Source organism: Amphiura filiformis, chromosome 1 (assembly GCF_039555335.1).
Source record: "Amphiura filiformis chromosome 1, Afil_fr2py, whole genome shotgun sequence".
NCBI classification, from domain to species: Eukaryota; Metazoa; Echinodermata; class Ophiuroidea; order Amphilepidida; family Amphiuridae; genus Amphiura; species Amphiura filiformis.
In genome coordinates, this window is record NC_092628.1 from 40390164 (window position 1) to 40416564 (window position 26401).

Here is a 26401-nt window from a genome sequence, read left to right on the forward strand (position 1 = left end):
TTGTCATAGCACTTTCCGTAACAAAGTTACATCTTGTCAAAGATTGACTTTCATCAAAAAGATTCTGCTAGCAAAATTCCCCAAAGCGGCATTTAGGGGTGTTTCTAGATCTTAGTCTCATGGCAATAGCAGCTTATTTTAATGGAACTGCTATCAAAATCCCTCTAAAATTCCATGTGCGACTTGATTATCACCATAAAAAATCATATATGGTCATTTTCACAGTAAAGGGTGTAACTTTTGATTTTTAGGGTCAAAATTTCAAACCACTTAAATATGTTTCTGTTTACTGAAATCATGCATAGAAGCAACTTAAATTCCAGTAAAATAATGTTTCAAGGCTTAAACTATCTATCTAAAGAAATACTGGACAGGACCAATTGGTATCGACGTCCAGACTCTGGTGGCATCACAAATGTCTAAAAACAACTCAACTGAGGGTGCATAATCCAAAGGTGCGCATAAAATCCATGGAAAATTTTGACCCAAATCGGGAGCGATGTTCAGAGACATGTTGTGATGCCACCATTGTCCTCTTGATTTCTAATAAAAAATTTGACATTTCCATAACATTTTGGTTAAAATCTAAGAAAAAATGTATTTTACATAACGTCAGAAAACTATGACATGAAAGCTGTAATACATGTGAAATCCCATTCCAAAGTAAGTCAACAGATATAAGTTAAATTTTATACCATGTTTTGCTATGTTTGTAATTGCAGTTTTGAAAATTTTTAACATCAAGTGTCATTTACAATGGAAATTTCCAAACCTGAAACACATTTTTTAAGTTTTAATTGGGTTCCTAAAATAATTTGAATGTCTAACTTCATGTACAAACAAGGTCTTAGCCAGCCATACGTCTGCTCGTCTTTAAGACGGGCAAATCTAATTTTAGACGGGTATATTTAATGGATTTTACAGAATGTGATAGCTCTAAAACAGATGCTTTTAAGGGTATATGAACTTGGGACCAATTCAAAGTGACATGTAAAGGCCAAATCAGGACATATTTGAACCCAGTGACCCTTCCATGGGTATAGATAAGTTGTTTTATATTTGAGGGTCAAATTTTGGTATTATAGATTGGACGGGTGGTTTCTGATTTCTAGCTAAGAGTAAGTGTACAAATACTACTTGATGAAAGGAACCTCCCAGCTAAGTTTCACAGAAATTGGAGTTATTTTTTAGAATTGGCAATTCAAGCGATTTGTGTTTCGGAGGCTTCAGTTAACAACACAGGTGATCATAAAAGTAAAATATTTGGCTAACTACTACAAGTTGACATAAAAAAATAGGTAAAAATATCATTTACCCATTTTCATGCTTTGCTTCTAAGTATTGAATTTCAGTTGTGACAAAAATTAAATTATCACAGCAAGTCATTTTTTTTGTTTCGGAGGCTTCATGTTAACAATTGTTAAACATTGCAGAAGTAGTTTTTTTGAAAACAGCAGTGTTGGGATCATCTAATATAAGCTGTTCGGCCCTGATTTGGTAAAACGATCTAACTTGAAATTTGGACATTTTGAGATAAATCCATATCTTGGGTATTGTGAGCGCGCTCTCTCCATTGGTGACATCCTCAACTCACCACCATGCCACCAAATAATCAGATTTTTATATTTTCTAAGACATTAGGTCTGTTTAATAATTTATTTTATTCAAAAAAAAAAACGTCAAGTGTTTAAACTTAAAAGCTCTTTTTCTCGAAACAGCGATTTTAATTTCAAGTTAGATCATTTTACCAAATCAGGGCCGTGTTATTTTCTTGTGTGTATTGATTCAATGATTCTATGCGGCAGATATTGTAGATTTATCACATGTTAATTTTTTCACCCATTTGGTAAGTGTGGTGTTTTTTGCATGTGAAGCCTCCGAAACAGGCTTTTTTGGGTATCAGTATATTTTTCAAACATTAACCATAATGTCAATTTTTTTTAAATTTATGACATTCTGCACATATCAAGTAATAATTACAATGCAGATATCAGTATGAAACACACCAATTTAGATATGCATAGATGATAATTAATCTTATTGTTGTTTCGGAGGCTTCATTTGTTTCTGAGGCTTCAATTGTTAACGGAAAGTTTGTATTGGGTCCCATTTTCAAACGGTGATATATATCTCCACGATTTAAAAACATGTGACTTGAGGATCTACTCTGCTACATTTTGATAAATAGATTGGATGAGCTCTTTTATTTATATTTGCACAAGCTTGCTGAACAGTTTGTTTCGGAGGCTTCAAAAAAGTTAACGGAAAAACGGCTCTTTGAAGTCAAGATTTTATAAAAATTTTAAAAGCTTGCAAATCGACTAATTTTTGTTACCCATTTCAAGTTAAGATAACAACTGTTATGAATCAAGAAGAAGTGAAGAAATAACCAAGAATTATGAACCAAAGCTACACCCACAAAGTTTGTTAACAATTGTTAACGGAAAATGAAGCCTCGAAACGACAAATATCGAAGTCCGGTTCTCAAAAATACAGGGCTGTTCACAATTAAATCTAATGTGGCAGTGTTTACTGAACATATGACTGTACTTTCAGGATAAGATAAATTATCCATGAACTATTTGAAGAAAACACAGGGTTTTACAAAATGTTACTGTTTTTATAGTTTTTCAAAATGACAATATTAGGTACATTTAAGCCTGCTAAAACTGAACGCAGTAACTCCCAAAGCTGATTATGCTACCCAAGGTAGCTGCTAACTAGATGACTTATGTGGCCAAAAATCATGGAATTCTGTGGCTTTATTAGAATACTACGGATTAAAATGTTAAAAATCCAAAGTTACACCCTTTACCGTGAAAATGACCATATATGGGTCAAGTGAAGTATAGAAAACATATTTATGTAGGTTTCCTTCACCGACCTATTCTCAAAAAAATTCAAATTTCTATGTAAATATGCATTGTGTTTGGGCCCCAGTCTTGGCGAATTTCGCTGACTAGTAAATGTGTTAACTAAGGTTTGCCTGGGGTCCTAGATTTTCAGTGTCAGTGAATACAAAACTGATTTTATTTTTTATAAACTTAGTTAAGCTTATCCAATTCCAATATAATGTAATAAATATTCACTCAGTGTCTCAATACAAGTTGCATTCAGATAAAAAAAAATTATAATTTTAATATGCAGTTCAAAAATCAATCACATAGCTTCACATTTGAGGCTAGAGACCATTACTAATGATTACATTTGTTGTTAACCTGAGTAAGGGTAAACACTTGTGCTGAACGTCAAATTGGTCACTTATCGCTCACTCACAGTCACTGTTCAAAATGTGACATCTACACCAATTACAGTCCCCGAAACGGTCTACTTTTTAGCCGACCTCAATTCCGAAACATTTAGTGATAGTTAAAAATGCGATCCCCAACCCTTTGGTTACCTTTGGACGAATTTGTAGAAATTTCCGCGGAGTCTCCGTGTCTGAAATTCCCCGGTATAAACATCAGGGACTGCCTTTTGAGGAGAGCGAGAGCAATCGCTCTCTACTGCTCTCCTTAAATTTGATATAGGAGAGTGATTTTTAGCTCTCCTTAGTTTACCATTCTGTCCTTACATTCTATTGTACATTGTAAATGCTCTAAATAGCTCTCCTTGAAGGCTCCAGAAGAGCTATTTAATGCTCTCCTGCCAATTCCAAAAGACAGTCCCTGAAACATCGAAAATGTCGCATTTCTCAGTGCCGGTGATGATACTATATCCGCATCGCTGTTTTCATACATGAATATGCATATCTCTGACCCCTGTAAGGTAAAAAACGTGGCGTTGATTTAAACCAATCCGATCCACCGACGTGGTCCGTTTCATGAATATTTAATAAGCATATACTGACGTCATATCTGAGGTGACCAGGAGGCAGGAGCTACCATTTTGGACAACTGAACTCGACTTGTGCATTCTTTTGGTTGACATAAATGGAACAAAATTTTCAATAACGGGTAATAGTAGGATTTAAATTTTTTATTAATGAAGTTACTTGTAGTTTTGAGGAATGACAAAGTTATTTTTGGAAACTAATAGATGTTTGTTTCAACTGATGATGTAGGATGGCAAGGTGAGTGAATTCGTGAAGAAATTTGCTTGTTTGAGTGATAGTAGGATACGGGATGTAGGCTGGTCCTCTGTGTTTGACCTGCTCTGACGTCTCAATTCACGCGGAATTATTTGTACCTGCTAACCAGACAGCAATTATGGTAATTTGTTATTATGGTGTTTACTATGTAATGTTTCAGAAGTAAAAACAGTTACCGTACTCGAGAAGTCAGTCTAGCTTCGAATTTGAACACGATAGTTTAACGCATTCGATGCTATGAGTCAACTGCATCTTTTGACTAAAATTTGCCTATTTTGAACAGTCTAAAATTTTGTTGAAGTGCAATTTTAGCAACATTTTTTCATTTTTTTTTATGCCCGTCGTGATCAGCTGTGTTTACTTCTGAACTTCCATTGCTTTACACGGTGTTGTGCTTTAGTAAATCCGACTAGATTTTGAATGCGTTGGTCTCTAGCCTAGAAGGTGAAGCTATCAGTGAGCAAATTTGTGGCTAGATTTCTCGAGCAAAAACACAGCTGATCAGAATGGTGATTGCATCAAACATTTTGCTGAAATTGTACTGAACAAAATTCAATTGTTCAATTTCAAAATAGGCAACCTTTACTCAAAAGATACTGTTGACTCATTGAAGTAAAATAAATAATATTGTCCAGACTTTCTACAAATTTGGTGAGGGAGGCCCTTACTATTTGTTAATTTGTTACCATTTACATGTACTATTCATTTAGGACTATGTAAAAAATGCAATTGCAAAGGCTTTAAAGTCAACAACACATCATACAAATGGGGAGGACCCTAATCTAATATTTTTGTTATTTTCCCAAACCCTTACTCCTAGCTCATGAGCTTGAAGAAAGTGTTAGCAATGTGTTTTATATAAAGCGATAACCAAGAACTTCTTAACATGTCTCTTCATCACAACAATTTTAGAAGGCAGCAAATAAGAAATATAACAACAATATTTGAAAATCTCCAAAAATCGGTGAGGGCAGGGGCGATATATACATTTCTGCTCTTAGAGAAAAATCATGCATATGGGATGGAAATGACGCCCCATATATATCAAGACTTGGGATCTTCTTCTAGAACCCACACCATTCCTTGTGTGTCAGCTTTATGTTCAAACTCCACTGGGGGATACTCCCCCAGACTTAATTAATTAATGTATTGCTCTGTGGCCATTTGAAAGTTGGTGGGATCAGGGGTTTGTTTTGTAAAATTAAATGAAATTAACAGTCAGTGACTCTGTGTTTGTTTCATGTTTGTATTTTCTGTAGGCATCCTGATAAGAATAATGAACCTAATGCCCAAGAGAAGTTCATTCAGATTCAACAGGCATATGAGGTAAGACATTGTCACATGATTTGATGCCTAAATAAATGTTATTTCTACTTGATAATAACATTTATATTCATGTAAGTAATACTAATAATGTCTATAAGTCATTACTCGCGGGAGGGCGAGTTAGCGCAGCGGTAATTCCCTCGCTTTGCACCACTGAGGTCCTGGGTTCAAGCCAAGGCGCGGCCCAAGGACTCATGTGCACTTGGTTTATCCCGATTCCATGCTCGCTCTCGCAGGTTTTCTTCGGGATCTCCGGTTTCCTCCTGTATCGCAAAAATCGGTGATTAGTTGTTTGGTTATCAAAAACTTCCTTCACCCAATGGAATTTGGGGAGCTGCACAGATAATTGGTGGATGTTACAATCTAAATGTGGATAGGTGTGCGCTTCGGCAGCAACCTAGTTGATGCGATCTGATTGTGATGATTCACCATTTCAGCGAAATTACAGCGCTTTGAGTCCTCTAAGATCTGGAGAAAGGCGCTTTATAAATCCAAAATTTATTTTATTTATTACAATGAACAGAAAAGGAAATAAAAGCAATGTAATGCAAGAAATAAACATATATATTAGACTTTATTTCAACACAGAAAGCCCAGTTCAACAAAAGTTGTTCTTCCTTGGGGCCGTGCATAAACAAACATACAGGTGTACACTGTACAAAATAACAAACAATTACAAAAGCTTATTATCTAGGCTTAAACATATTACAATCACAAAATTATTAATTGTCAAAAGCCACAATGATACTCTTATGGTTACTTACCATGCTTATTGCAGGGGAAAGGCTGGAAAGCCAAAAAAGATAGCCTTTCCATAAAATTGATATGAAGTTATCAACAAAATGCAACTTGCCTTACAATACAATCTAAACATCTACTTTCTTGTAATTCCAATGCCTTGTTTGATTACAGATTGTAGGTGATGAAGATAAGAGACGACAGTATGACCTACATGGAATAGTGGATGATGGAGGGCAGCAGCGCAGCCAGCAAGGGGGTTATCAAACATTTAACTTTGGAGGATTCAATTTCAAGGTAAATTGATTCTTATACTAATTATGCATCTGTCGAGGAACAAACTGGGAGTTTTGTTCCTCAAGTTTATAAGGCACCAGAACCAAATTGGTCCGATCTTTGGATCGACCATCGATGCTGCTACGATGCTTGTTGTTAATGAAATATCAACTATCAATCAGAATTACTGGCAAATTTGTATCGGACAATATCATTACATGCACAGATTCATATTTACTAATCGCAATTAACAATAGTCAATTAATTGATTTTATAAATAATAAGGATCGTCCAAGCATCGATGGTCGATCAAAAGATCAAACTAATTTGGTTCTATTGCCTAATGTTGTTGCAGATAAGCAATTTACAGTGTGCCTGATCATGACACTTGTGAGCAGGTGGTTATGGTGATAGACAGTTGTTATAAGGTGGTCCTGGAATTGATTCACAGGCTGGATATCTTATCCTCTTCCATCCTTGTTAGGTATGTTTTGACAAGGATACTGTTGAAACAGTCAGTCCATGTCAAATCAACCAATTTTCTGAAAATTTCCCAGGTGACCCTCTCAGATTTTGATGAAATTCCATCAGAGTAATCTTTTGTGGCCACAGTGAACCCATACGAAAATTTGGCCTCATAGGCCATGTCGTTTTTGAGAAATGGTCGTTTGAAGTTTGGCCCAGACCCTCCCCCCCCCCTTTTTTGGCACTCTCGAGTGTCATTGGTGATTTTACCAACTTTGGTAGCTCATAACTTCCTGTTCTGAACAGATATAAAGCTGCAATGTTGTATTCTAGCTAACCTTATGTCATATTTTCAGAATCTGGCTCTAAATTTCAGATATCTGCTTTCCGTTTGAAGTTACGAGCACCCAAAGTTGGTCATTTATTCAACCGGAAGTGTGATTTTGTCATTTTGGGGGTCCCCTGGTGCCAAAAACATGTGATCATATGACTCAAATGTCATAGATACATTGTCTATGGGTACATTTGTGGACAGTTAAAACTTGTATTGAAATTTACAGCCATGAAACGTACTAATAAGACCTACCTGGAAACAAAAATTCAGCTTTGGTACTCAACTCTATTATACTTAGATGGCAGCTTGAAAATAGGGTGAAAAACCTGCCATTTCTTGTCTAAGGGTGTTGAATTCAGCAACCATGGCAATAAATTGGCAAAATTTGACTAAGTATTTTCACAAGTTACCTCAAGTGTCATATGAAATATGTTCTGGGTGTGTTTTAGAGGCTAACTAACACATCTAGAGTGGTCTGTAAGGTACGACCCAAAAATATGAACATATACTTAGTCAAATTTGGCATATTTTGTTACCATGGCTGCCGAATTCAACACCCTTAGACAAGAAATAACAGGTTTTCCTCCCTATTTTCAAGAGCCATCTAACTATGATGGAGTTGAGTACCAAAGCTGAATTTTTGTTTCTAGGTAGGTCTTATTATTATGTTTCATGGCTGTAAATTTCAATTCATGTTTTAACTGTCCACATGGTCAACCATTGGTCAGAAAGAGGGGGTCTCCCAGCAAATTTCACCCGGACCCAACTTTGGATGCCACCTATTCCTCCATCAATGGTTTGATTTGCTCAAACTTGCTTGTGGGCCCAGATATGTACCCATAGACAATATATCTATGACATTTGAGTCATATGTTCACATATTTTTGGCACCAGGGGACCCCCAAAATGACAAAATCACACTTCCGGTTGAATAAATGACCAACTTTGGGTGCTGGTAACTTTAAATGGAAAGCAGATATCTGAAATTTAGAGCCAGATTCTGAAAATATGACATAAGGTTAGCTAGAATGCAACATTGCAGCTTTATATCTGCTCCGAACAAGAAGTTATGAGCTACCAAAGTTGGTAAAAATCACCAATGACACTCGCGAGTGCCAAAAATGGGGGGTCTGGGCCAAAGTTCAAACGGCCATTTCTCAAAAACGACATGGCCTATGAGGCCAAATTTTTATGGGTTCACTGTGGCCACAAAGATTACTCTGATGGAATTTCATCAAAATCTGAGAGGGTCACCTGGGGACCTCTGGTTGATTTGATATGGACTGAAATCTTCGCATTAATTGAATAATAATGTCTTTCGTATTTGGTTATACCAGTTTCAGAATCAAAACAGCGGTTTCCGTCAGTCACACAGAGTCACTCTTTCCAAATATGATGATGTAATTGCACCCCAGAGTTACCACAAACCATGGCTCCTACTGGTCATAGCTAATTGGTGCTTTAACTGTGTACGTGTAGAAGAGGTTTGGAATGAACTACTCTCAGATTTTGAGGAAATGGGTAAGAAAGTCAACTCAGAGAAGACAAAAAAATGACACAGGTTTGTTTTCTGTTGGAGTATGTACCTTTTTGGAGCAATTAAGTGTGTAACATTTTTGCAGGATCAAAAAGTTTTTATTTTCCCTAAGCAATGTAACAACCTATTTACAGGAGATTTGATATCAGTGAAAATAAAACTTAGTTTAGCTTAGAAGAAATTTGAATACATTTTCATATTTAACCAACTTAACCATGTTATTTTTCTATTTGCTATTCGAATAGAAAAATTTGATTTTCTTCTAATTTCACTAAAAGAAAATCTTGTGTTCTCGCTTTGACATTTCCCTTATTCAGTTGTATTCAAACATGTATGTTTTGTCCCTGTATCCCACAGGCATAGGAATGGGTATTCTCAATGCAGATTATGACTACAATCTTGCTCGTAAAATTGGTGCCTATCGTTGGCCATCTATCTTTGGCATCGTGGATGAGCGAGTCACGTCATATGGTGACAATCACATTGGCAAAGATAACCTCAAGCACTTTGTGCAACAGATACTACCAGCTCATCTTGTATCAACGGTAAGTTTTGGTTAATCTAGGTGCTATCTATAGGTAAAGTTTGTTCGGCTTATAATAGGTGAAAAAAATGAGACTGTGATGTGCAGTTTGCCCCAGCACCTACTCTAGTTGTGCATTGCGTAATGCATGAATGGCGTACGCTTATATGAATTTAAACAAGCGTAAGTTGGGACTTTATTGATGCACACAGTAACAAAACCAAATAATTTTCGCCTAGTATAAGCCGAACAAACTTTAGCATCTAATGGGGAAACAAAATTTAATGCTCGGGGGGATCTGTAAGTTGTAGAAATTCTTTTTCTCCACTAGGGGTGTGGATATTGCAGAGGTTCATGAAGTATTGCACTCTCACTCTACAGTATACATTGTAGCCAGGGATTTGAAGCCAAGGAGTAGAAAATTGCGGTAATGTTAGAGTGTAGCCAATTATATTTAAACAATTTTCAACAAAAATGTCACAAATGTAGATCATAGGGATGATATCAACCTGATTTTTAACACAAACATCTACCTCACATAAAGAGCATGAAAGCAAGCAACTGTGATCACTTTGTGGTTTAAAGTAAATTCTTAAACACTTGAGAACGTTCATTCAATCTTATGACACGATATAACACGATTCAGCGCATGCGTGTCAACGCAATAAGCGTACTCGTTATGTGTAGAGAAGCATCGATCAGCCTTCTTCTTCTTCTTCCTTATAAGTGCCTCCCTCATATGTATGAGTATTATCGCACTGCGTACAGACAAGCTGTACTTATTTTTTACTCTGGAACCTAGAGTAGATGTGTGTATTTTGAAGTACAGTCAACATGACCGGGATGATCCCCTGCTCTTTTCGAATAGCCTGTGACGTTCTTTAACGTGCACACTACATTAATGTGAGAAAATATGCATGTACACGGGACCGACAGCTTAAAGTGCCCTCCGAAGCACTAAGCAAGTAGAGTGAAGTGTCTTGCTCAAGGACACAAAGAGCCGGACCTGGGATTCGAACCCTTTGCTGCCCGATCACTGATTACCGATTATGCTACTAAGTGATCGGCCGATTCAGAACCAGATTATTACAATTACATGCATGACCACCGAATTTGGAAGCATGCACTGTGTAGCGATGTCAGCCAGCACACATATCGGTGCTGATATTCTGAAATAGGTAAAAACTTGCTCTCAGAGAATTGCCCGAGTTCCATTAATGCTTGAAATATTTCGCTATAATTTAATGCTAGTGTAGTTAAAAGTGTGTTTTAACTAGATATGAATTCAAATTTTTATTAAAAGCTTGGAAAAGTTCCATGTTATAAATCGTGAATTTAGTGGTCCGAAAATCACAAAATTACTCCAAATGGCGACTTGCACATTTGCAGGTCTCAACGTCCATTATGGGGGTTAAGCATCAGAATACTCTAGAAACATTATAGTAAGCAATATTTTTATGTTTAAGGGGGTACTACACCCCTCGATAAATTTGTGTCTATTTTTGCATTTTTCTCAAAAACTAATAACACAGTGGTAACAAAAATTATGTATATTATAGGGGCAAGGAATCCAATTACTACACTGTAATTTCATTGACCCAAGACAAGCGGTTTGTTATTTATGATCAGAAATAAGGTACCGCTAGGATGTACCTCATTTCCTATCATGTACACTGAACCGCTTGTCTTGAGTCACTGAAATTTCAGTGTAGTAATTGGATTCCTTGCCCCAATAATATACACAACTTTTGTTACCAGTGTGTAATTATTTTTTGAGAAAAATGCAAAAATAGTCACAAATTTACCACATGGGTGTAGTACCCCCTTAAGGCAATTGTCAAACACTACTGAACATGTATGAAAAGTGGTTCAATTTGAGTTGTTGTTTTATGTTAAGTTGTACTTCCCCTGACTTTTCACATTTTGATTTTGCTTCATTATATTTTCTTTCAGGTTACCGACAACAACAGCGATGAATTTCTAAGTACATGGAGACGGGACAACAAACCACGCTCTTTACTATTCTCTCGTCGTTCAGGTCCTTCCCTCCTCTACCAACTCGCAGCATTACAGTTCCGTCAGCAGATCAAATTGGGATTTGCCCGTCTTGGAGGTCGGGACACAGATGACTTGGTTTTCAAGTATGCTGTCAATGAGCGTGAACCGACACTGTTGATCTTCAAGGAAAATACAGAAAACTATGCCGAAAAGTTTGAGGTATGTTTTTGTTAAAAAGGTTATATTGACAGACTTGTTCTCAATGGGCTCATGTAAAGCTTTTATTATGATGGTAATTGCCCTTTTGCAAAGGAAGTTTCTCACAAGCATTTTTTATTATTTATCTGGAGTGACTAGTTATTTGTCAATTCTTCAATGTAACTTGTTGCAGGGATCAAACACACGTACATTGATACTATTAGTTATTAGGTGAGGTTTGGGGGTGATACGGACTCCGAGACTAGATGTAATCCGTATCACCCCTAAACTGAACCTAATAACGATTTTATCATACCATATAAATCTCTCATAACGAAAAATATTTTTATTCACAGGCGTAATTCTTGGCTGGAACAATTTTACTCATTATTATGTTTTGATGAATCCAAGTGTGTGAAAATATTCGATCCAAAATTGGATGCTTTTACCCCAATATTTATTGGTCTCGCTATGAGTTTTAAAATATTGGACTCGACTACGCCTCTCGTCCAATATTTTAAAACTCATAGCTCGACTCAATAAATATGGGCTCAATCGATCAATTTGATATCAAACCCGCTCTACACGATAATCTTCGTAAAGTAGGCCTAATTCTCCAATAAAGCTTGAGAGCTCAACCAACATGGTCATCTTCCACACCCGCTTCCGCACCCAACTCAACTCTGCTGAGACCACTGATACCCTGCAAATTTTGTTCAGAAAAGCTCTCTGTATTATTTGGATTGGCAAATTTCAGTGAAATCTGTGTTTCAATACGGACATACCGGCTTTGTAGCCGATTGAAGCACCATGATCGTTATGAAACAATCGTTGCTGTGCGAGTTTTCATGCAGAGCTGCGCATGCTTGTGTCCTTATTAACATAATACGGTGCGTCGATACGCACATGTGACGCACTAACTACGCATGCTCTGTTTTCTACTGATAGAGCGCGTTCGGACGCACTCAGGGGGTATGATACAAGAAATATCATCTCAGTAAATGGGGGCGCTTATCCAATGAAAACACAGGAAACTACTTGATGGTATGATAAAATTACTTATAATATATATCGTATGATTGTGTTGACTACAGGCAAATAGTTTACTAGGCAGTAATTTACGAGACACTTTGTCATCTCAGAAGTACCTTCATGTACCCAGATTGTCATCCCAAGAAGTCTATGAAGACCTATGCAAGGAAACGCCGCTCTTTCAAACTAAAAGGTACAGTTAAAAGCTTTATTTACATACAGCTTGTTGATTAAATTCTTAAAGTTATAGGATGGTCCTGATAGTAGCAGAATAGTGCATTGAAAGTGGGACGTATCATCCACAGTGTGCATTTTACTTATCCATAAAATACCTTTGGGTCAATTTTGGGGTTAGACCATATGCTGTAATATTGATAAGAATACTCTGTATATATGTGATCCATTCTGACAAAACCAGGAACAAGTATTTTTGACATTTTATAATTTGAATAAAATTGTAAGCATGGGGCAATAAGCTTTAAAATGATACCAAAATTATATACATAGCATCAATACCTTTCAAGATATGGATAATTTTGTAAATGAAACCTTGATATTTTTGGTCAAATTAACTGCTATTCTGAGTTATTGGGCTAATCAGTTTTCTGCTTTACACAGGATTGAATAGGGATTATCATATTTCAATTTGTATGAGCTTGGAACGGTCCATGGTTTTCCATGGATTAGCATGTGTTCCTCACGGACCAACCTGGGTAAACAAACAAACAAACAAACAAACTGTCAATTATTGATTAAATAAATCTCTTTTTAATAAATACTTTCAAGGATTTTTATGGGAATGTCATCTTTAAAGGCCTGTAACTCAAAAACATGGCTGGCAACTTGTTCCGGGTTTTGTTGGAGCTGGTCACATATGTTTGTACAAACAGGACAAAAAGCTCCCTTTATAAAGGCCACTGAATTAACAGAAGCAGCTGAAGTTGCCATCCCTTTAAAATGCCCCGATTTAACTAATAAATGTTACTAAAACAGCACACCAGCTCATATAATTGCATCATCAAATTCAGATAGGATATGTTTTATGCCCTAAATTTAAATCTCTGCTTTAAGGCACATTTTTCAATTAGTGGCAATCACTTGAGAATAACCATAACACCATAATGTTTGTATTTCAGCTTGTGTGTAATTCTGATCACCAGTGAAGGTGCAACACACGACTACCAGGAATCATTCCGTCAGGTGTATCTGGAGACTACCTCTTGGCCTGAGGAGACTAATTTTGTGTATCTATACAGAGACAGACAAAGAGCTTTCATGTCTGCCCTTGGGAAAGATGAGAATGTGCCTAATTATAGACTATCTGTGAGTATGGCATTTGGGTGTGTGTAAAGTTTACTGGGCAGTAAACTATTTGCAGAGGTACATGTAAAACAAGGAAGAACAAAGGCAAGAAAGAAGCTAACATTTTCAGTGTAAAATCTCAGGAGAAAGCCAAAAGTCACAGCTAAGAACAAACAAAACATTGTTTGTTGCAACAGAAACACTTAAATAGAAAAATGTCATCAGACTGTACAAATGATGATATGGCAAGTTTTTTACTTCTATATTAAAATGCTTTTTACTACTATATTAAAAAGCCCAGTTTTGTGTATAACCAGGTTTTAGAATTTGTAAAATCAGCCTTTGATTTTTCTCTCCAAAGAAATCAGGATTGTTGAGAACTTTTCGAATTATACAAATTGAGTTTCATACAAATCATGTAGAATGCTCTTGTGAAGTCATTGAATAGGTGATTAATTTATTGAATATTGGCTGGGAAATTAATTTCTCTACATGAAATACTTCAGAGAAGAACATGATAAGGAGCTGTTGGAAAAATGCTTAACCGGGAATAACCGCTATCAAAAAGCCTGCATAGTTAAGTTATGAAGTTTTTAGTTAGTGACCTGAGGTTTCAATCCTTTTTATCAAAAACCCAAATGAGTCTTTGATAATGATTTTGTCAGGATCAAAAAGCCTTTTGAACTAATGTTTATCTTATCTTTTTGCTTCTAGGTTGCTATTTTATGGCGACGTAATGGACAGAAAGCCAAGTATGGTTGGTTACCTGGAGGCTGGGAAGGTAACAATATCAGTGGTAATAAGAAGAGAATAAGAACACATCTACAAGAGCTAGTCACCAATAAGAACCTATTGATTAAGCAGGTGGAACTTCCTAAACTCAATGATGAAAATGCACCAGTAAGAATACATGTCAATCTTTGATTCATTATTTTTAAATACTACTGGGTCAGTGCAAGTTTCTGTTAGATGAGTATCATGTGACACTCATAAAGATCAATAATAGTTTGAAAAAGGCTTAGCAGTCGCAAGTTGAAAGCTCACATAAGTGAATATTTTTGTTGCGAGAATTGGTCATAAATTGATCAGTTTGTTTGTTTTGGTTTGGTTTGATTCTCCCTCAAAGTGATTTATGAGCTTTTTTTTCATCAGGACTGTTTCTCCAAAGCCACAATTATACTAAAAGTATTGAGAATAAAATCTAGTGGAAATTGTGATACATTTTGGTGGCTTGGGGCCAAATTCTCGCAACAATATCCCAAGTTATATCTTGAAGGGCATGTGTAGGTGTGTATTATCCTCCATGTACCGTGTGGCTGCGTATGAACTCTACTGTATACAGTATACTGTATATATTGCATACGTCATCTTGCTTCCAAAATGAGGTTCTCCCTGCAAACGCATGCACAAAAAGTATGTATATGTTTCTTGTGGTTTTCTAGCAACACAACAGAAGGCTTTTGCAAAGCATACGCGGTAATTAAAGCATGCACATGACAGGTGTACACACGCACAGTACGCACTTTGCTGGTAGAACCTTGTATTGAGATTACTGTGTGATAGCTGAATTCCTGTGACCTTGGAGATCTTAAACATCTTATTCAAATTTTAATTTTCAGCACTGGATGCTACAGGTTTTTAAAGATGTGTGGCAGAAGATTGTTGGCTATTTGGTATCACTAAAAGATTCTTTATTCTCTGGAAGTGTGTAAGTAAAAATGCAATTTATCAAACTAATGCTAAATATTTGGCTTCAGAGTGGTACAAATAAAGCTGTATTATGTATCTTTTGTGTGAAGTACCACAATGGAGATAAATATTGAATCGTAAGCCAGGTGTTTTAGCTGTATATATATGTTGTTGTGATGATGGCTGGAACACAATTGGGATACATTATTCCATGATAAAGACCTCGTTTACAGGCGGTTCGGATCAGGGTAACGCCCGATTGTCGGCTACACTTGCCTGTCCTGTAAAAATACCCCGACCAGCTATCTACGGTGACCCCCTTCGTTCACCAGGTCACTTGTGCCTGGCCGAAGCTTTGTCAGCATTATCTCCTAGATTTCAGCTGTTAATGCCAAGATACATGTATGCTCGACATAAAAAAAAATGATTGATGGGGATTGACCAATCATACAATATGTATTTTTAGGTCTTTTTTGGAAACCTCATGTATATCTTCAATATGAAAGGTAAATATTTTTAATATGATGGTCAGCTTTTCTGCCCAGCCCCCAGACACATACACTTTAAATACATATCATTAGATAAACTTTGAGGACTGTTAAATGTTGAAAATGTCATTTTTAATGTGCCAAAACATTTGTGTTATATATAATATAGTAAGTTTCAAAAAATCAAAATTATTTGATATCAGAAGGACATAATTTGTATTCAGAATGCAATTTGGTGTGTCTGATGTGCTCTCATGTCCCAGTCCCACAAAAAATACTGTGCAAAGGTGGGTGACCGAGCCCTTAATCTATCATCCATACATGTCCTGTCCTCATTTGATTTATAATAAATTGGTTTCTTTTTAGAATTTTTAACAAATTAAAAATTGTTATATATGCACAATATAAAAGACACCTGTTGGGTCATGAAATACATTTTTTTTGATTGATATGACGGAAATAAGTAGACCTGATTATAGATGCTCTGTACAGCTGTTATTACTTCTAATAGGTTTAGGCTGGTGGAATGGGATGTAATGTAAGAATTGGCATTCAATTATTTGATTCAGTTCATTTTATTACTATTGACAAGGTATTGACAAGTCTGCAAAGATGCATCATTTCAACATTATTGTGAACTTAAGGGGGTACTCCACCCCTCAATAAATTTGTGACTATTTTTGCATTTTTCTCAAAAACTGATAATACCCTGGTAACAAAAGTTATGTATATTATAGGGGCAAGGAATCCAATCACTACACTGGAATTTCAGTGACCCAAGGCAAGCGGTTCGATACTTGTGATTGAAAATGAGGTACCGCTAGGATGTACCTCATTTCCTATCATATTTACTGAACCGCTTGTCTTGATTCACTGAAATTTCAGTGCAGTAATTGGATTCCTTGCCCCAATAATATACGTAACTTTTGTTACCAGTGTGTTATTAATTTTTGAGAAAAAATAGTCAAAAATTTACCACAGGGGTGTAGTACCCCCATAAGAATTAAAATCAAGTTAAAGATTTTATTCATGAGTTACACATTGCAGGAAATCAAATACAAAATGGAAAATTTGTATGAATAAACACAATGGTTTCTACAAGTCATGAAAAAGCTTAATCATGACCCACATCAATATATTAAGACCAAGTTTTATAGAGGAATTCCAATATTTGAAGATATTGAAGTTACACAATAAGCAGTACGAAATATCTATTATTTTTCCTCTATATTTTACAACCAAATATCATAAGATAAGATTTGCTACTAATTTGATGACAATATTTTGATAATAATGAGATCGGGCATAAGTAGATATTTTCCCTGAAAAACTGTGTTTCTGTTAAAACCTTGCAGAAATGAAGCTTCAGTAGCAGTTGGTGTCATCTGCATCTATATACTAGCATTCTTTCTGGCTTTTGCAAGTATCCTGGGATCAAAGTAAGTATTTGTTACCTGGGGGAGATTCCACAAAGCTTTCAACCCATCAAATCTTTTTTGTGCCCCTATAAATTACAGGATGGATTTCTTGTTCACAGTGGCTAGCATCGATCAGGGCCCCAATCAATTGAAAATTTTAAAAAGTTCCATAGGAAAATGGCTGAAAACAGCTTTGTGCCCCCTCCCCCATCAGTGCTCCCGCAATCATGTTGGGTGCCCCCTCAATAGGATGACTCACGCTCATCACTGCTTGTTCACTATTACTTACGATGTGCATTGATCATAAATCCCCTCTTTGAAATTGAACCCATGTCTAATGTGTTTTTAATTGTATCTGCCTCTGTTCTCCTCCAATCAGCCTAATAAAATCGACAGAGATTCAGACAAAGGTTGGCAGTGGGAATGAAGTGAAGTAAATTGTCCTCAGTTAGTAACTTTGCAGCTTGTATACATACTCTAAACTACTACAGGTACATTAAGTAATTCTTTGCGTGTATGCTTTCTTCTGTACCGCGCTATGTTCGCGTGTTTTTATCGTGGAGCCACTAGCATTGCTAGCGTTACAAGTGTTCGAACTTGGCCTAGAATTACTTAATTTACCTGTGGTTTGAAGGAGAACAAGCTCAAGTTAATAACACATAGAATCTCATAATTTCACTAAGCTACTGAGTGGATCAAATGAGATCTGTAATTGGTTATAACAATACTTATAAACTGGGATTTTAAAGCGCCAAATGTAAAATGCCCTCTTAGTGCTATACAAGAAACGATTCAGGAACAATAGATAAAATACATAAGATTAGATAAAACACCTTATAGGCGTAGATCTGGGGGAACTCCTCCCCCAATATTTTGCTAGGGGGTATGGCCCATATAATTCCCCCTCCCAATGTTGACCCCTGTATGTGTGTTTATGACCAAATTAACCTCATATTTGGCCATTTTAACCTGAAACCCCAAATTTCCACTTTCGTACCATATTCCACCAGTTTGCTTCAATATGCCAAACATTTTTGGGCGCTTTATTATGTCACCAAAAGGTGCTGGATTCACTATACTTCAAGACAAATTTTCCAACCCCATCCCACCAATGTCAAACAGAAATCTACGCCACTGTAAATATACTATAATAAAAAGAGACAAATTATAACACTCTATGGACAAAATCAATCATCCAGCAGTCTGGTAATTGCTTTACTGTTCGTTTGTTTACCTTGCTTCAAATGAAAACAATTACAACAGTGACAAGAAATGACTTCCCAAACAAACCCATGCAATTATAGTTTATCTTTTGAATCATATTTGTTTTTTAATGTTGAAATTTCACTGGTTTAAAAATTTAAATGTATTTTTTTAATTCAATACCCTTGAGTTATCACATTTCACTTATCACCTTGTCACCATGGCAATCCCATTGTCTGTAACACTTTGTAAGCACTTTGTAATAATTTCACTTTGACAGAGGTAGAGAGCCATGGGAGCAGGATAGACAACGTCAGCAGCGTGACCCACATCATCGCCATGGCAACAATTGGGAGCACTATGATGATGCACATAGGTAGTAATCTTGCACTTCTTGTTTTGTACAATTCCATGTTAGCAAAGAAATCAACAGTGTACATTGTTTATAATGTGTGTTATTATGCTATTGTGACCTGCTACTACGAAATCTGCGAAAATTCGCAAGGTGTTAGTCACTCAAAACGCCCTGGCTACTGCGTTTGTGTTCACTCACCTGTTAAAGCCACTAAGTATGTCTGTATGTCCTTTGTGAATGGGGGTACAATGGGCCATTCAAAAAGGATAATACTACTGGCTTGTACAGGTGGCAGTAAACAAAGAACATCAACTTGGTCAGACCAAATATCTGGAAACTACCAACTCAACAAAATGAGCATAGTGTCGCAGCAACTTTACGCTGATTTTGTGGTAGCAGGTCACATTTGTCAATATTATCCACAGCACAGACAGACCCAGATGCTGTTTGATTCCAATTTCACTGTATTTTATTGTGTGCATCCACAATTTACAGTTTTAAATAAGGATACACACTCACCCAATTCATATAGACTGTGTCAAACATATACATGTACAGTATTGTACACACACATGAAAGATGTACTCAGGGCCGTTCCTAAGGATTTTGCAGCCCTAGGCAAAGCCTCTTCCTGCCGCCCCACCAAAGCCTATACCAAAAAGTGTTAAGGAGGGTTACCAGTGGCGGATCTAGAGCAGTCAGTGGAGGTGAGGGCAATTTTAGAGAAAAAAAAACGGCCATGGCGTCGCGTTTCCGTTTTTTTTTTTCTATTTTTCGTTTTTGCACCCCTCTGCGTTTGCCGCCCTAGGCGACCGCCTTACCTGGCCTAATGTTCGGAACGGCCCTGGATGTGCTCAAGATTTATCTCCCAGTTAATACACCCAGGCAAGAGTAGCCACGTGCTATACCTACATATAAAATTATACATTTTTAGGGCATATGGAATGTCCTGAGGTAGGTACGAGACTGCAGTACTTCCATGTTGGACATGCTGTTATGTGAAAAGCATTGGCAGGCACGTAACCAAGTTGGTCAGTCCAAGGGTGAAAAAGTCTGGTAATTGAGAAATTGGTCTCAGTTGAAGAGGAAACAGGGTCCAAAAGGGGCTGATTGACATAAAATATCATCTCTCTCCATCCTGATTCCTAAAAATAGTTTCCCAAGTGGGCAGTTTAATAATACAGGGTTCAAAAAATAACTCCCCCAAAAAAAAAATTACAAAACATTTCTTTGCATAACTTGACATTTTGTTGTTTTGAAAAATTTAAAAAGATGTAAATAGAGGAATCGTTTTTCAACCCTCACAAAGTTGTTTCATTTGAAAAAGCAATATTTTTGGTCAAAAATAATCACATTTCCCAAAAATGATGCTTTCAGAGAAAGTTGCACTTTACCACATTTTGTACAAATCGTTCTCGATATTAATGTTAAGGATGATTTAATTCTTGTTTTTGTCCTTCACTTTTCTGTCTCTGATCCTTCAGGCACCCATGCAACCACCATTCAGTGCAAAACAAAGATTTGTTGAACTTAATTTTGGCGTAAAATGAGATTTTCTTTGATGTTTTTAATCAGCAGTTGTTTCAAAATGATAAAATCACTAGGAAGGAGAAATGAGCTCTCCACGCATAAATTTGACCAAAAGGGTGAACATTTACCTGTATTGGGTCAGTTGAAGCATCTTGCATTTTGATTTAAAATGATGGCTTTCTTGGATAAGGTGTATCACTCATGATGTGGCCACAAGAGATTGGCTGCATGCAGTTAATTGGCTGGATGCTGACTTCCAACCTCCAATCTTTGTTGGCCATTTCTTCATTGTCATGTACGCCTTTATTCAAAAGAGCCGTTGCTATAGGTCTTTGCAACCGTTTCAGTCTACCATTTGCAAGTAAATTTTTCATCTCTTCTAGCCATCGAAAGAAATAAGCATCACACTACCATCCTTATTAAATACTCCTATAGTGATTTTACCATTTTTAAAGCACCGACTGAAAACCCCATTCATGTCAAAATCCATGTCAATGAATCATTGTTTTATACTGAAAGATGATTGCATGGGTGACTGGGTAATCGGATACACAAAATTTAAGAAAATTAACTAACAATTAAATCAGTCAAAACATTGATCACGTTGATATCGAGAACATTTTTGTACATTACGTGTATAGGATGTTGAAAAGTACAACTTTTTCTGAAAGCATCATTTTTGGAAAATGTGATAATTTTTAACCAACAAAAATGATTTTCCAAAAAAAAGTAAATTGGGAGGGTAGCAAAAAGATTCCTCTATTTACAGGTTTTTAAATTTTTCAAATCAACTAAATGTATGTCAAGTTATGCAAAGAAATGTTTTGTAATTTTAGGGGGGAGTTATTTCTTTTGAACCCTTTAGTTACCCTGCATGCTGTATACTGTGCAAGTATGAGAGCAAGTTTATAAGTGACATTCACTCACACACCCCTACACATGCACACACAAGAGCAAATAGGATGAAGAAATTACCTGCACTGTACATGCCAATTTGAAAGTTACAGGTTTAATCAAGGTACATCTTCCTCGATATAAGTGCCATTTTTTAGTTAATTCAGTTTTTGCTTGGTTATGAAAATAATTGTATATGGGTAGCACTTTAAGTTGCAATTTAATAATTCACAGATATGTGACACGATCAAGGGAAATGAGTCGGATGTCGCTAATATTGATTTAGAGATATTGGTAAAGAAAGTGTTAAAATTCTTTTGTTTTATATTGTTTTCAGAGATGGATAAATTGACGTAATTTCACAAAGAAAAGTCGTATCAACATGGGGTTTTCAGTTTCTGAAAGCTCTAAATGTCCTCTTTAGAAACATGCGTAAAACTCATTTTCAAACAGGGCAGACATGTGACTCATTCCCCTTGATCATGTCACATATCATCTCAATATGGCACTTTTCCCAGTGAGTACAAGGAAATCTCAATGTACCATGTATGTATGGTATTTACAGTTACAGTTACCAGTGAGGCAGAGTCCTGGCGTGAGCCATCAAGCCTCTTTGATGGGTACTGATTGTTTTGGGCAAAGTTTCAGTGGTATTTTTCACTTCATGTGGAATGATGGGGGATAAAAACTGTGCAGAGCAAATGATGGCAAATTATTAATGTATACGGTACCAACTGTAAATATTTGAAATATCTAACTTAAATGGCTTTATAATATGATAACCTCGCAAAACAAGAAACAAAATGTAATATTAATATGTATGGTTTTGAATGGGTAGGAAGGAATTTTTTCATGTTAAATATTAGATTAATTGTAGAGAGCATTTTTTTTTGTCAGAGCAACAAATCTTAGCCCAGATGGTGCAATGAGAAGAAGAACACCTGGCCCAGATATATCAAAATACAGGTAAACTGCAAAACTAAAACTAAAGCATTATAAGATCAAGTTCCCATAAAACTTGTTTTGAGCATTTCCTTCGCCAGTTTATCCTCATTTTGTGTCATTCAAGATAAGCAAACTCAACTGTATTGGACATAGATGTCCTGCAATACAACAAACGATAGATTAACAAAGGTCCTGCCGAATACAATTATTTTGTAATGAAGAGCTCTGTGTTAACCCTAACCGTACGAAACATCAACGGACACCTTGGCCGGGCAAGCTACACCCCGTGGCATGGTAGGCCTGTGCACATCTCTGGCACCTGAGGGGTCGGTGGTTCTAAACTGCACGCGAGAAAAGTTTTCTCTTCTTCCTTCTTTCTTTCTTCGTTCCTTCCCCCTCGCCAAAAAAAGCAACTTGGGCATTAGGGTTAAGAATCAAGTCACCTGCTTGCAAGTTTTACATATATTGTATTCAAAAGCCTGTGAACATAGGGAAAGGCTCATGGAAAGGGCCCATGAAAATTTTAACTCATTTCTAACATGGCCTATAAATGATAATAAGATATCTTTGGGTCAGTACAAATGGATTAGGGCCCATTGATTTTTAGATCTAAGGGCTCAGGGTCCTTGTAAATTGTTGGCTTTTTTCTAAGACTGATTGTTTTTGCAATTGTATGCAGGCACATAGAGCTAGTAGAACTTGACCCAGCCAACTACAAGGAGTTAATACTAGATTCAAGACAATCAGGCATGATGCTGCTGTTATTAGTGGATTCCAGTTGCCAAGCTAGACTAATAGACAGATTTAAACAGGAGGCTTATTCACATTTAAGGTAAGTTGGTGAATTGGGTGTACGCTGTAATAATAACATATCATAGTATTTATTGTATTGAACCAAGTGTAGTCCCCTTTTAACTGGTGTATTCTTTGGCTTTGGTAGGATTGTGATGGGATCTCCAATGGAACGTGAATATTACAGGTTGCAAACTTTGTAGCTGATATTGAAGCAAGCATATTTCTTGTCAGTTGTAACTTTGAAATGAGAAGAGTTTAGGATTTCAGCACACTTACTTGAAACCATGTCAGCCATTTCATTATTTGTTTCTTCTTTATTATGAAAATTGCCACTTTTATGCTCTAAAACATGATTGTTTTCTCTTTAAATGATCAGCATTATGTCAAATATAAGTCTAAATTGGCATGATTTGGGTAAAAATTGATGCTGGTTATGTATGGGACTATACTTGGATTAGTATAATAAGTGTCTCTAGCTTCAGGTTTGTGTTAACATGGTACATGTACTTGTACTAACAGCAGTTGCATTTGAATGTGATGACAAATATCTAAATTTACTACCATTCATCAGCATTGTATATCCTTGGAACAAGCAAGAACTTTAAACAATTGACAGTTCAAAGCTACTTACCTGATCATGAAGAGAAAACATATTTTCAAACAATCTCCTGTTGGGAAGTTATATACTTACTGTAATTATCAAAGGCAATCAAGGCAAGCATAAATGGCATGACTGTGTATGATGTACATGTATCAGGGGCTATTTTAACGTGCCTCACTGTCACGTACGTGACGAGATAAAATATTCGTGCAGTGACAATTAACCATCCGTGTAGATATGCTTTAATAGTAGACAATGGTGGAGCCTTTCTTACGGTCACATTCAGGTAAAAATGTCAATTTTTTTATTTTTGAAACGCACTCTACTTCATCAACACTTTTATCCCATTGCACGAACGTGACGGTGAGGCACGTTAAAATAGCCCCTGACATGTATATAAGGTTTATCAGAGGTTCCTAAACTGGGTCGCGACCCTTTTACAGGTCACAGCCTCTTCCAAAAGGGGTTATGGGACTTGTCAGGAAAAAAAAGATAATGCATCTCCATGCATCAAAGTGCAGGATACAATCAATTGCAAATTTTCGCACACGCATTTTGTCCCGGAAATTTAATTCCGGGAGCTGGTCAGTGAGACGACTTGGAAATTGTACCCCCTTTGCAAATTTTGCCCGGTCCGGAATTGATAAGTTCAAGTAACAGCATTAACTGGGTCATGCCATATTTGTCTTATGAAATTTGGGTCACCAGAAAAAAAAGTTTGGGAAGATCTAAGGTATATCATCTCATCAAGACTAGTTGCCAAAAAGCACATACATTAGACTTGTATGTATAGAATGATACATGACTTTTGCTACAAGTTAACTGTTTGTCATCAATGATCCATTCCTTTATATCCCTATAAGGTCAAAATCTTACTTCACTAAAAACCAGCATCGATCCAAGGAGACTGATGATGACCGTATTTGCCAGAAGCCCCAACCCTAACCCTTTCCGGCAAATACGGTCACCTCTCTACTGCAAGTATAAGGCCATGGGCTTTTTCAGTATTTCCTAGTGACTGTTTAAAATTAAGGGGTGGTCAAATTGTCATCATCGAATGAAATTCAGTTTTAAAATTCTGATAACAATTGTGATCATTTTATCAACTATTATAATAATAGAAACCATGATGAGGTAGTGCTACAAATGTCATTATTTCCCAATACAGGGTGCACAACTTATAAGTTCCCCCTAATGCTTTTAAAGTAAGTTGAAAAATATTTTATGAAATGTAAAAATGTAAAAAGATATGTATAGCCCTATTTGTTTTACCACTGTTGACCAATTTATAGCATCACACATCATTGCGTTCAGTCACAATGGTTAATTATGTAAGAAAAGAGGCCATTTTAAAAGTTGCACCTGAGTCCATATCAGTCAGGTTTTCTTTAACAAACACATGAATAGGCCTGGCCTGCTGTATTGTTTGAGAGTTGATTCCTATGGACTAAGATGCAACTTATAACACAGTTTAATACGGTCTCTTTTTTACATAATGAACCATTGTGACTGAACGCAATGACGTGTGACGGTACAATTTGTTCCATAGGTGTAAAACAAATAAGGCTACACATGCTTTTTACAAGTTTGCATTTCGTCAAATATTTTTTGATTTATTTTAAAGTATTTAGGGGGGAACTTATTAAAGTTGTGCACCCTGTATACACTAATACCTCTGTTGACAAGAACCCCATGTAAAATGACCCAAGAGGAATAAGTTTTTTTTTTTTTTTCAAATATATTTCATGCAAATATTCCTTCTGTTCAGTGTAAAATGTCAATTTTACAAAATGAAAATCTTCAATTGTACTGGGAGGTTAATTAAACAGGAAACTAAAAATATATTGCAGGTGACTGGAATGTGTATGGAGTAACTGCTGATTTAGTTTTGATCTATGGATTAAGGGCTTATTTTATCATAAATTCCAATAGAAATGAACTTGGCTAATTCTGTTTACTAGATGTTAGAATTGTTGTCAGTTATAAGATCAATGCAGTTGTTAAGTCAATTGTACATGTACATGTAGATGGTTCTGATGAAGTAAATAATAGTGGGAATATTTGTTTGAAGGGTCATGAGTCTGAAAATGTTGACAGTTATAGTTTAGAGCATTTTGGGATTAGAGCAGTGGTGTAGCGTCATAGGGGCACAGGGGGCATGTGCCCCCTAATCGATTGCAAAATTTAGAAAATCCCATAGGAAAAGTGCCGAAAAACAGCTTGTGCCGCCCCCATCAGACCCGTGTCCCCCCCAATATGATGACCCACGGTATGCCACTGGATTAGAGTTATGATCATCATTAGAGATGGGATATGATTAGGGCTTTGGGTTACGGTAAGGATTAGGGTTAGGGTTTATGACTCTTATTGGTTTTTCAGACTAAATGACCCTTCGGACTCTCTTTAATGTAACCACAATGTACTCTGCTTTGCACAATACTGTATAATACTTTCCTCTCCCAACATTCCAAATCACTTCCCTTTCTTGTCAGCTTTTGGCCACAAATTTAGTTTTGGACATTGTCGAAAACTTTTGTGGCCAAAAGCTGACAAGAAAGTGTAGTGATTTGGAATATTGGGAGAGGAAGAATTGTAGACCCAAAGTGCCGCCATGGATGAATACAATAAGATATAGATCATACTGAGTAATTCCGATAAAACCTG

The 26401-nt window shown here is 36.4% G+C and overlaps 1 protein-coding gene across 2 annotated transcripts in view; it reads left to right on the forward strand.

Annotated features, from left to right (window-relative positions):
* LOC140146979 (dnaJ homolog subfamily C member 16-like) overlaps positions 1–26401 on the forward strand; it is a 63542-nt gene that overhangs the window by 852 nt on the left and 36289 nt on the right. Inside the window, exons 2-14 of one of the 2 annotated variants that reach the window (XM_072168786.1) lie at positions 5350–5416; positions 6329–6451; positions 8567–8750; positions 9124–9311; positions 11243–11506; positions 12580–12710; positions 13654–13840; positions 14534–14719; positions 15439–15527; positions 17352–17435; positions 18898–18993; positions 22294–22362; positions 23021–23173. In XM_072168786.1, the coding sequence (XP_072024887.1) occupies positions 5350–5416; positions 6329–6451; positions 8567–8750; positions 9124–9311; positions 11243–11506; positions 12580–12710; positions 13654–13840; positions 14534–14719; positions 15439–15527; positions 17352–17435; positions 18898–18993; positions 22294–22362; positions 23021–23173 (1821 nt within the window). The remainder of the gene's footprint in view (positions 1–5349; positions 5417–6328; positions 6452–8566; positions 8751–9123; positions 9312–11242; positions 11507–12579; positions 12711–13653; positions 13841–14533; positions 14720–15438; positions 15528–17351; positions 17436–18897; positions 18994–22293; positions 22363–23020; positions 23174–26401) is intronic. The other variant, XM_072168787.1, reaches the window with a different exon arrangement.